This window comes from Anomaloglossus baeobatrachus, chromosome 2, assembly GCF_048569485.1.
Source record: "Anomaloglossus baeobatrachus isolate aAnoBae1 chromosome 2, aAnoBae1.hap1, whole genome shotgun sequence".
Classification (NCBI taxonomy): domain Eukaryota; kingdom Metazoa; phylum Chordata; class Amphibia; order Anura; family Aromobatidae; genus Anomaloglossus; species Anomaloglossus baeobatrachus.
Genome location: NC_134354.1, coordinates 801,682,572 through 801,695,013, shown reverse-complemented (window position 1 = coordinate 801,695,013; position 12,442 = coordinate 801,682,572). Strand labels below are relative to the sequence as shown.

General features: G+C 48.9%; 1 protein-coding gene across 1 annotated transcript in view; it reads left to right on the top strand.

Moving 5' to 3' along the window:
- Window positions 1–12,442, top strand: part of LOC142292394 (aldehyde dehydrogenase family 3 member B1-like) — a 310,248-nt gene that overhangs the window by 227,351 nt on the left and 70,455 nt on the right. The window contains exon 5 of the mRNA XM_075337741.1: window positions 5,968–6,053. Within this exon, the coding sequence (XP_075193856.1) occupies window positions 5,968–6,053 (86 nt within the window). The remainder of the gene's footprint in view (window positions 1–5,967; window positions 6,054–12,442) is intronic.

Sequence of the window (12,442 nt, the reverse complement as noted above, 5' to 3'; positions counted from 1 at the left end):
GCCAGTTGAGTATGGAGGAGACCTTCTTTGGATCCATCTGCAACCCAGTACCCGAGATGATGTATCCCAGGAAAGGGAGAGAAGACTGCTCAAAGACGCACTTCTCATATTTGGCGTAGAGACGATTCTCTCTCAGTCTTTGTAGGACCAGCTTTACGTTCTCTCTGTGGGTCTGGAGGTCCGGAGAGAAGACAAGGATGTCATCCAGATAAACTACTACACAGAGGTAGAGGAGGTCCCGGAATATGTCGTTCACCAGTTCTTGGAATACGGCAGGAGCGTTACACAGACCGAAGGGCATCACGCAGTATTCGTAGTGCCCGTCGCGAGTATTAAATGCGGTCTTCCATTCGTCCCCAGAGCGGATACGAACTAGGTTGTAGGCACCCCGAAGATCCAGTTTGGTGAACACACGGGCTCCTCTGAGCCGGTCGAACAATTCGGGGATGAGCGGTAAGGGGTACTTGTTTTTTATGGTGATCTGATTCAAGCCCCGGTAGTCAATGCATGGGCGTAGGTCACCCTCTTTCTTCTTAACGAAGAAGAAGCCTGCTCCCGCAGGAGAGGAGGATCTCCGGATGAATCCCTTTGCCAGGCTTTCCGTGATGTATGTGGACATGGCCCTGGTTTCCGCTGGAGACAACGGATATATCCGTCCTCGAGGTGGTGTTGTTCCTGGGAGCAGGTCGATGGCGCAATCGTAGGGACGGTGTGGCGGAAGTACCTCAGACTCCTTCTTGTCAAAAACGTCCGCGAAGGACCAATAGGCCGAGGGCAGTTCCGGTAGGTTCTCTGGAGCCGGGGGACGTCGGATTGGTTGTAGGGACTTTAGACATCTCTCATGACAGGCAGAGCCCCAACGAGTGATTTCGCCAGTACCCCAGCTGACTGATGGTTCGTGTGTCCGCAACCAAGGAAGTCCCAGCAGGATTTGATGGGACATGTGTGGAAGGACGTAGAGAGCGATGTTCTCGGTGTGCAGAGCACCTATACGCAATTCCACCGGCTTGGTGATCCAGGAGATGGTATCAGAGAGGGGTCTCCCATCCACCGAGGCAATCATTAGGGGCTTATCGAGTGGAGTAACAGGCAGCTGGTACTTGTCCACCGTGGCCTGCTGGATAAAATTGCCTGCTGCTCCGGAGTCGAGGTATGCCTCAGCCGTGAAGCGCGTCTCTCCTGTTGACACTTGTACCGTCCACATAACTGGGTCTGAGAGAGTCCCAGCACCTAGGGTGGCCTCTCCTACCAACCCTAGGCTTTGGAGTTTCCCGGCCTTTCCGGACAGGAGCGTAAGAGATGTGTGCCCTCTCCGCAGTAAAAGCAGAGGCCTTTGGCGAGCCGCTCTGCTCTACGTTGGTCAGACTGTCGTACTCGGTCAACCTGCATGGGCTCGTGGACAGGAATCCCAGCTGTTGAAGAGTGAGGCACAGAGGACTTCTGTGGAGGAGGGGAGTGCCGTACTGCACGTCTCTCACGATACAGCTCTTTGGAGCGTTCCTGGAAACGAATGTCCACTCGAGTGGCTAGGGCAATCAGGGCATCTAGGGTGGAGGGCACGTCACGACCCGCCAACTCATCCTTGATGCGACTCGAGAGTCCTTCCCAGAAGGCGGCTGTCAGGGCCTCATTATTCCACCCGAGTTCAGAAGCCAAAGTACGGAAACGGATGGCATATTGACCCACCGTCAGTGTTCCTTGACGTAGGCGGAGGAGGGATGAAGCAGACGCAGAGGCGCGTCCCGGCTCGTCGAAGGTGCTGCGAAAGGCCTGCAGGAACTCTTGAAGGTTCTTGGTCATGGGGTCCTCCTTCTCCCACAAGGGGTTCATCCATGCCAGCGCCTCGCCCTCCAGATGAGACATTATAAAGGCGACCTTGGCTTGGTCAGAGGCGAACAGATGTGGCAGCTGCGTGAAATGAAGGGAACACTGGTTTATGAAGCCCCTGCAGGTCTTGGGATCTCCAGCATAATGAGGTGGTGACGCCAAACGGAGACGGGAAGCATCTGAAGAGGCTGCCACTGGTGCGGGAGCCATGGCTTGCATAGCTGGGGACCTGGGTGCCGCAGGCGTCATTGATGCTTGTAACGTGTACAGGCGGGTGTCCACGGAGGTCATAAATTGCAACATGCGGGTCTGGACTTCATGCTGACGTCGGAGTTCCTCTTGCAAGGCCGCTAGTGCTGCAGCGGGATCCATGGCCTGATCTTACTGTCACGGCCGGGCGGTCGGGCCGACCCAGGAGGTGGATCCACTGGACCGAACTCTTAAGATGGTGGTAGGGAGTCCGGCAGCTGAAGCACTGATGGGCAGCAGAACAGTCCGTGCAAGTGAAGGCAGCGGAGGAGTCCCTGGGACCACGGTGTCACAGATGGTAGTCCTGGTGACGTAGCTCAGGTTCGGAAGCCGAGATGATATCAGGCGGGGTCCGGAACCTCAGGAGCGAGATGACGGGTCACCGCAGGGATCCGAGATGGTACGGACTGTCAGATGGCAGACGGACAGTGTGCGGGGTTCAGGATACGGCAGACGGGATGGCGAGGCAGGTACGGCTCTACAAAGAGAGATAGGTGAGTACAGGCACATAAACACCAGGAGACCTGACTCCTAGCTCAGGGAACACGAAGATCAGGCCCCGCCCCCTTGGACACTAACCCCCTTTATACCCAGTACCTGTTCAACCTCATTTCCTGTTCATGGACGCTGGCCCTTTAAGAAAGGGTCAGTGACCGCGCGCGCGCCCTAACGCGCATGCGCGCCGCCCGGGTGCCAGAAGCCAGGGAAGGAGGCTGAGGGGAGGACGCAGGGGAGCCGGCCAGGTCCTGGGAAGCCGTCGGGCGCCGGGATCGGGGACCAGGGGGCCTGGGACGGACGGAATCCGGGGGCTGAGGAGCGGGCAGCGTGGCAGGTGAGCCGGGGAGCGGGGGTGAGGACCCGGGGAGCGTGACAATATATATATATATATATATATATATGCTATGTATGTATCACAAGAGAGGATGGGGGTTTTATATATTAGTATATAAACCCCCATCCTCCCTTGTGATACATACACTGTGCGTGGCTAGGTCTGTTAAAGTGATGCCAAGTGATCACATGCGAAGAGGAGCTGGATAGAGACAAGCGGGGTAGGTGAGTGCGGCTGCTGCCGGCTTCCCCATATTATTACCTCCAATGTGTGTATATGTATGATGTATATATCAATGTATGTCAGTGTAGATGACTGTGTATAGATTTGTCTGTTTATATGTATTTTATGGAATTTGTCTTCAAATATGTACCGTATATGTGCCTATGCCTGTGCCAACGATCAGGACTCACTGTGTCCTGGAGGCAGCGGGTCCTGACCTGCGGGGCTGCACGTCTCCTCCGCAGGAGACCACAGCTGCCTGTGCCCACAATCAGGACTCGCTGTGTCCTGGAGGCAGCGGGTCCTGACCTGCAGGGCTGCACGTCTCCTCCGCAGGAGACCACAGCTGCCTGTGCCCACAATCAGGACTCGCTGTGTCCTGGAGGCAGCGGGTCCTGACCTGCGGATTTGCACGTCTCCTCCGCAGGAGACCACAGCTGCCTGTGCCCACAATCAGGACTCGCTGTGTCCTGGAGGCAGCGGGTCCTGACCTGCGGATTTGCACGTCTCCTCCGCAGGAGAACGCAGCTGCCTGTGCCCACGATCAGGGTTCAGTGCGCTGCGGTCTCCTGCTGTGTTCTCCCTACGGAGGACGCATGCAACTGCAGCAAACAATTGATACGCTGCAGTCTGGAAAGACGCTCCGCAGGTCAGTGTTTGCTGCAGAAAAAACAAGCACAGTGGGCACGGGGTTTCTAGAAATCCCTCCACTGTGCTTGTACTGTACAATGCGGCGTTTTAGACACAGCAAAAACACGCTACATCCAAAATGCTGCAAATACTGACCGTGGGCACGCAGCCTTAAACAATGTGATCAGCAGTGCTGAAAAGGATGGGATGTGGGTGTGACAGATTGCAAAATGGGTGTGGTTAGGGGCGTGGCTTAAAATTGCCGCGACGCGCTACGCGCGCCGCATACTTTGTCCCTCTTTCTCATCTTTAAATGTTGGGAGGTATGTAATTGAAATACTATCATCTTATCTTCCTGTAACTGGGGCTGGTGGATTAGCCCCAGTTACAGGGATGGTGCTGGCTGCACAGCGGAGCTGTCTGTCCCCTGTTCCCTCACTATTACACAGCGATGACCTGTAGGAGGAGCTCTGTCAGCAACTCCCGTTACTGTATACACACAGCTTGTATAGCGCTATGTATACAGCAATGGAGAAGGCTCAAGTGGTAATAAACCATCTCTGCCATCTGTGTGGAGACTGATAGTCGGATCTCCACTCACACATGACCACGTGTAGCTCTGCTCCTATAGAGAACGGCACTGCAAAGTAGGATCCAGATTGCGCTGATTGAAGCTGATTGAAGCTGCTTTCTGCAAGTGACTGATTGTGATTCTGTCCACACTGGGTTCTTTGAGCCTCCAGAGGTTTTTGAGGACAGTAGCCAGAGTGCTGCCCACCACTGGTACCACAGCGGCTGCTGCTTTGTGCCACAGTCTTTGGATTTAGATTTTTAGGTCTTGTATTTCCCAGCGATTTTCATGTTTTCCTTCTGTAGCGCCCTGGGGAACCAGGTACATGCACATTTAGGTCCCCACATTACACCAGTTCCCAAAGAGTTACATCAGCCGACCTGAAACCCTAATCAACCCCCCCTCAGGGCAAGAAAGCCACACCAGTGGGCGTGACCAGGCGGTTGGGAAACGCCCACCTAGGGGTCTAGACAGCCCAGGGCGGGAAAACAAGCAGAACAGTTTGTAGTTCAAGTTGAAAGGATGTGGGCTGGAGCTAACTGTAGCTCCAGCAGAGAAGTTCAAGTTGAACGGCGCCAGGGTTGGAGCCCTGGTGCCTCTGGCTAGGTGGCAGACGGTAGCCATAGTCTGCAGGAGACGGGAAGACGGCTGCGGGGATCCAGAATGGACCGGGACAGTGTAGTGGCCCGCCGGTTCAGCCACCGAAGAACCGACCAGAAACCGTACGCACAGAAAGGGGATACTCTGACCCTGAAGCCGGGACCGAAACCAGCGGCCCAGCTAATTCACTGATTGAGGGCAGGATTATAGGTCCTGTCCCAACCTAAGTCCCGTAAAGTAGACAACCACCCACAGAGAAGAGATAGTGGCCACCGCCAGGGCCTGTAGATCCCACGGGTCAGCGTCAGACAGGCACAGCTCCCACACAAAGAACCGCGAGTGGGAACCTGCGTTACACAGCAGGTAGTCCCATTTTCTATAAACAGTGCAGAGGAGAAAGACTCAACTACCACACCCGGGTGAAGAAGTAAATGCACCCGTCCGCAGAAGCCGGACACCATCAATTTGGTTTACCACAGGACTTGTGTACTACTTCTTATTGCGAGTACCATCCCCGGCCTGGCCGGGTGCGCAAGTCCCTGCACCATCACTCCTCCGCGCAAAGACACTGGGCCCTGGGGCATCCATCCTTGCCCACGGAGGGGTTAACATCTTGCTGCCGCAACATCTCCCCCGGGTGCCCCATAACCGCAGCGGTGGTGTCCCACTTCACCACACACCGTGGGTGACGTCACAGACAACCTCCCTTGTAAATAAATCCCACTTTTTCACTTGTGGGCGGCGGACCGCTGCTCGAGCTCGGGTCCGGTTCCCACTCGAGCCATGGAGAAGCCCCGGATCCGAGCATCCCTGAGCATCCCCTTGCGGAGGTCTGGCCCCCGCCCGTGACACGTCCACCCTGCGGTCTCCAGTTGTGTTGATGATCCTCACCCTCTATTCCTCGATAGGTCAGGTGTTGTGCGTCAGTACAACAGCTCGTGTATTATTATGAGGTCATACATGAGGAAAGGGTTCATAGTTCTGTTTTCTGTGGTTCTTTATATGAGTTTTATATGATGTTAATTTTTATTTGCAGGGAATTGTGTGGTGGTGAAGCCGTCAGAGATCAGTCAGAATGCTGAGAAGCTGCTTGCTGACAGTCTCCCTCGTTATCTGGACAAGGTTGTTGCTTCATTTGATGTATATTATTTCATAGTCAGTGACTGCCCGCCGTTATTTGCTCCATTATATACAGACCCTTCCTTATAATATATTTGATGTACATTAATCTGTAGATCCAGTCACTGCTTACCCTAAATACAGAGGAAATCAAGACCGGATCATACTGTGAGCCCTGAAACATAATCACAACTGTGAGCCCTCACCCCAACCATGATCACAACCGTGAGCCATGACCTCAAGCATGATCACAACCGAGGGCCCTGCCTGAAACATGAACCCAACCATCAGCCCTGACTCCAAGCCTGATCACAACCGTGAGCCCTGACCCCAAACATGATCACAACCGAGAGCCCTGCCTGAAACATGAACCCAACCATCAGCCCTGACTCCAAGCCTGATCACAACCGTGAGCCCTGACCCCAAACATGATCACAACCGAGGGCCCTGCCTGAAACATGAACCCAACCATCAGCCCTGACTCCAAGCCTGATCACAACCGTGAGCCCTGACCCCAAACATGATCACAACCGAGGGCCCTGCCTGAAACATGAACCCAACCATCAGCCCTGACTCCAAGCCTGATCACAACCGTGAGCCCTGACCCCTAACATGATCACAACCGAGGGCCCTGCCTGAAACATGAACCCAACCATCAGCCCTGACCCCAAACATGATCACAACCGTGAGCCATGACCTCAAGCATGATCACAACCGAGGGCCCTGCCTGAAACATGAACCCAACCATCAGCCCTGACCCCAAACATGATCACAACCGTGAGCCCTGACCCCAAACATGATCACAACCGAGGGCCCTGCCTTAAACGTGACCACAATCATGAGCCCTGCCTGAAATATGATCACAACTGTAAGCCCTGAAACATAATCACAACCAGCCTTGACCCCAAACATGATTTCAACAGTTAGACCTAATCCCAACCGTGAGCCCTGCCTGAAACGTGACTACAACAATGAGCCCTGAAATATGATCACAACCGTCAGCCCTGATCCCAAGCATGATCACAACCGTGAGCCCTGCCTGGAACGTGACCACGACAATGAGCCCTGAAATATGATCACAACCGAGGGCCCTGCCTGAAACATGAACCCAACCATCAGCCCTGACCCCAAGCCTGATCACAACCGTGAGCCCTGACCCCAAGCATGATCACAACCGAGGGCCCTGCCTGAAACATGAACCCAACCATCAGCCCTGACCCCAAACATGATCACAACCGTGAGCCCTGACCCCAAACATGATCACAACCGAGGGCCCTGCCTTAAATGTGACCACAATCATGAGCCCTGCCTGAAATATGATCACAACTGTAAGCCCTGAAACGGTTTAAATATGCCTCTACATAACAGAGAAACAAATATCAATATCTTGAATATAAACACCCCAAAGTTCTGTGAAAATAATACATGGTCCCATCACGAGTAAATCGTGTCACATACATGTTGACAATTGGTCAAAAATTAGACATACATAAAAAAGTATACATATACATGTGTATATAGATACAGCCCAGCACTAATCTAAATTGTGGTAACAATTAAAATATAACCTTTATTGGTTCATAGTTAAAAATATTAAACCACACAACACATACGGTTGTAGAACAACCAAGTAAAATGGAGCAAGTGTAAAAAGCTCCTAATATCACCATGGAAGGACAGACCTCACACAAGGGGGGAGGATAGAGTAACCTCCCACCACGGTGATAGAGAAACAAACAACCCCAACCAGGTTGTGAAAATTACTGAATTATACACACAAGACAGTATAGTCCAAAGGACAAAATTCATAAATATGTATGAAGAAAAATTGTTTTAGTTGTCCAATGTCTAGAGGGGGGGGCCAAACACAACAGCCTCACAATGCCCCTCAATTGGCAACCATCTGACCTGATGTGCTCCTAGACCTCCCAACGCGTTTCATAATATGCTTATTCCTCAGGGGACTATGGTCAAAAGAGAGCTTCAGTTAAACAGACCTCCAGCATGTTATGTCTGGGCCTTGGCATACAGCCTTAGACATATTAGACATACATAAAAAAGTATACATATACATGTGTATACACAAATATATGTAGACACATATATAAACATGACGATTCATTCTTTTTAGATTTATTCATTTGTCCATTACCTCTGGTAATGAGGGGAACAATCTGGACTCACAACACTGTTATCTTGATCTTATGATCAAAGCAAAATCCTCTATATAAAAATAGAATACATATGTGTAATTAATAATTATGCTAAAGACAATTATTTGTCAGGGAACCAAAAAAAATAGAAAATGAAAAAAAGGGGGGTGTCAATGAAAGGCTATGAGCACTGTTGTCAATCATATAAACTCTCATCAAATACACCATATGCATAGATAGAGACACACACCTCTATGACTCTGGCCTATAACAACAATGGTAGAACAAATCGCCCAGAAATTACAGGGGACGTCCGGTCATTAAGTGAAAGATCTAATGTGAAAAATAGAGGGTGCTATTAGGAGTGAATGAGCACTTCAAGTGAAAGAACAAACAATGAAGAGGTATAGTTACCAGAAGGGGTTATGGAAGTATATGGGCTGAAAAGAAACCACAAGAAATGAGAAACTTCTATCAAGAAAATATCAGACAGAACGCACCCATAAGATCCATGTGTTACCTGCTTAACCGATGGTCAGGAGAGAAGTGAGTGACAGGGCAACCCTGCGCGGGTTTAAATAGCGATAGTAGGCGGGCATAAGAATCTACTTCCTCATTGTGGAACGCAAGCGGTGCAGGAGGTGAAAGCTGCGCGTGCGCATTAGAATCAGGAAGTGCGCGCATGCGTGGTGGGATCACAAAGAGGATAGTGACGCAGACAGATCTGGAAAAGCCGCTCCCGAGATTCAGCGGGTCTGAAAAAAACATCAATAGCTTGTCAGTGAACCGGAAGATAACACTATATTCTAGAATAATTAAAGTCCACAACCATGGCTATTAATATTGGGTAAACCTCATATCAATAAATGAATTTATCAGATAATCAGTAACTGTGAGGCACAAGATTCACGACACCTTGTACTATATGGAACCAACCAAACTGATACTTATATGAAGGGGCTTTATGGACAAATATATGCAATTAAGTCCCATCACATAACGCACATATATACATATACACGTGCATCTCCTATGTATACATGTATTCCATAGAATTACATTAAATGTAAGACATAGACCAATATGGAGTCTCTCCAGAGATATAGATATATAAAAAAGGGAATTACAAATGTATAAAAAATGAATTCTAATGACAAGTCATATTCCCGATTGAGACCGTGTGGGGACAGGATTCTCAGAGCATGTATCCAAAAGGATTCCCTTTCTTTAAGTCTCTTCACCCTATCTCCTCCACGTCTCATGGGGGGAACATGATCCAAAATTTGAAACCTTAATTGCGAAATGGTATGTCCCAGGGTCAAAAAATGGTGGGGAACTGGCAACATCATTAATCTACACCTGATAGTCGACTTATGCTTGCCAATGCGGTCCCGGATATGCTGGGTAGTCTCCCCAACATATCTGAGACCGCACGGACATTTGAGCAAGTAAACTACGAAAGACGCATCACGTAAAAAAATCCCTGATATGAAAAACTTTCCCAGTATGAGGGTGCGTGAATGTATTGCCCCTTACCATATTTGAGCACTGTGGACATCGGAGACAGGGATAATTGCCCTGTTTCGGTGTAGCTAAAAAGGACTGTCTCGACTTCCGGGTGGAAGACCCTATATCGGCCCGTACCAATAAGTTTTAAATTGGACGGTCGTTTGAAACTAAATAATGGAGAGACAGCAAATTCGTCTATATCTGGATAAGCCTGATGCAGTAGTGTCCAATGCTTTAGGATAATGCCCCGAAGAATGGAATGGTAGGGATGAAAGGTATTGACAAACGTTATAAAGGGACCTTTCGCTTCTCCCTCATAACATTGTCTTGTGTCCTAAAATTGGCAACATGCAGGGGATAGCCCCTCTGTACAAATTTATCCTGTATTTCTTTGTGTCTAGAAAAAGAAAGATCCGGCACTCACAATTCAATGCGTGAAAAACAGAATTATTTATTCAGTAATGGCTCATAAGAGGGAAAAATATAATTCTTTCAATGTGATGATAATTGACGTTTCGGTCATATGAGACCTTCATCAGAATCACACTAAACATAAAAAGAGAAAACATATGCTATATTATATTACATATTACATATAATAATAGAAAATATATCCAGTTCAAAAAATAGGTTTTTTACACATAAATTCATATTTTATACATAATACACTGGACTGATCAATACAGCAGGAGAAAATCCATCAAATAAGTGCACAATTTTTCATATATCTATATATGCCTTTAGGAATATTATATATTTCATCTTAAATTAGAATTCATTCAGAAAGAGCAAAACATCATATCATGTATGTTAGGTTGACCTAACGGTCACAGCTGTTGCCAGCGATGTCCGAATGCAGAGAAGGTACCGGTGACCCCCCCCTCTGCTACTCCGTCTCAATGAAAACAAGCGAACGCCGTTATACACATAAGACTGGAGATGTGCGGCTCCGAATAGAAAGTGTATTGGTATTGTTTACATTACAAAGTTATACAAAGTTGATTAGGGCGTAACTATGCAACATACATATTCATTAAAGGCGTGAATTACATATTCCCAGCAAGAGAAATTAATATAATGACTTATACTCCAATAACAAGATGTTTTTCAGTCGTCTCTAAGTCAAAACATTCTGCGTCCTTGAAGTTGGTCTCACAGTTTATTACGCAAATAAGTCTGGTTCGGTCTTGTCAGGGAGAATGAATTTCTATTATTTTCTAAGTCAGTGAAAAAGGTTAACTCTTTCCTCACAATCCCCCCTATTGGCGTGATTGATGGACAGGGGGCCATCGAGAAGCTTTGGACTATAGAGAAAGCAGGCTAGCCTCCAGATACTTTCTGAGCCGCGGGTGTGCTCAGGGAGTGTCGTCTCACATCCGTCACCCAGGACTGCCTGCATGCCTCTCGATAGGAGTCTCATCATGATACGCCAAGGTGATTTCTAGAGGAAAGAGTAGAGAAGAGAAAAAAGGCATATTAGTGATTTCTTACGGGTGCTGAATAATCATTGTATCTACATTGCTTCAAGCAGCAGGAAAACAAAGCCATTAGCAACTTGAACACTACATAAGCAGCTAGTAAACAGAGTAACACTTGGAACACTGATAGTCTGTTGTAACAGCCTCCCCATTGAAACACTTTGTTTATTGGGACTGGTATGGCTAAGTATGGCATGGAAGAGGCTGTCACAAGTGCGTGTATACATATCTAGCAGTCTGTGATCTCAAGTTTTTCAGCTAACACTTCATGATGGGTCTCAAATGAATTCTGCCGTGGTGTAGAAGGCCCCAAAAAGGGAGTACACATAGAAATACTTATCAGCAGTATTAGGCCTTCTTGCAGTGGCTGGCATGGACCCATGTCGATCTCCCCTCAAGTTTGACGGAGGTTGGAGTGGTCAGCTGGACAGTCAAAGGCCCATCGAATCGTGGCTCAAGGGTCTTTCTCACGTGCTTCTTTAGGTAGACCCAGTCACCAGGCTTTAGAGAGTGGGTTCCTGAAATGGCATCAGGATCAGGTAGAGAAGAGTAGACCCTTTGGTGGGTTTCAGTTAGTCTGTTCTGCAGGGAAACAACATAAGATGTTAGGCTATCACATTGCAGGTGTAACTCCTGCGGGAAGTAGCATCCTAATCTGGGTGCACTACCAAAGAGTATTTCAAATGGTGAGAGCCTGTGCTTTCCCTGCGGGGTGGTCCTTACAGAGTAAAGAGCTATGGGGAGACATTCTGTCCATGGTCTACCAGTCTCCTCCACTGCCTTGGCTAGTTTGAGCTTTAGAGTGCCATTTAACCTTTCCACTTTCCCTGATGATTGTGGGTGGTAAGGCGTGTGTAAGGCTGACTGCATGCCTAACAGGGCACAGGTGTTCTGAAAAACTTGTCCAGTGAAATGAGTACCTCGGTCTGACTCTATGACTTCAGGGAGTCCAAACCGGGGCACCAGCTCACAGGCCAATTTCTTTGCTGTAATTCGGGCTGTGGCTGAACTGACAGGGTAGGCCTCTGGCCATCCTGAGAAGAGGTCTACACAGACAAGTACAAACTCGTAGATGCCATGTTTTGGCAACTGTATATAGTCTATTTATACTCTTTGAAATGGGGCAAACGTCTTTGGCATGTGTCTTTGCAGGGATTTAGTTAGCTGACCTGGATTGTGTTATTGACAGATGTGACAATCCTTTATTCTCTGGGAGGCGTATTGTCTGAAGCCGGGGGCTATCCAATATGGT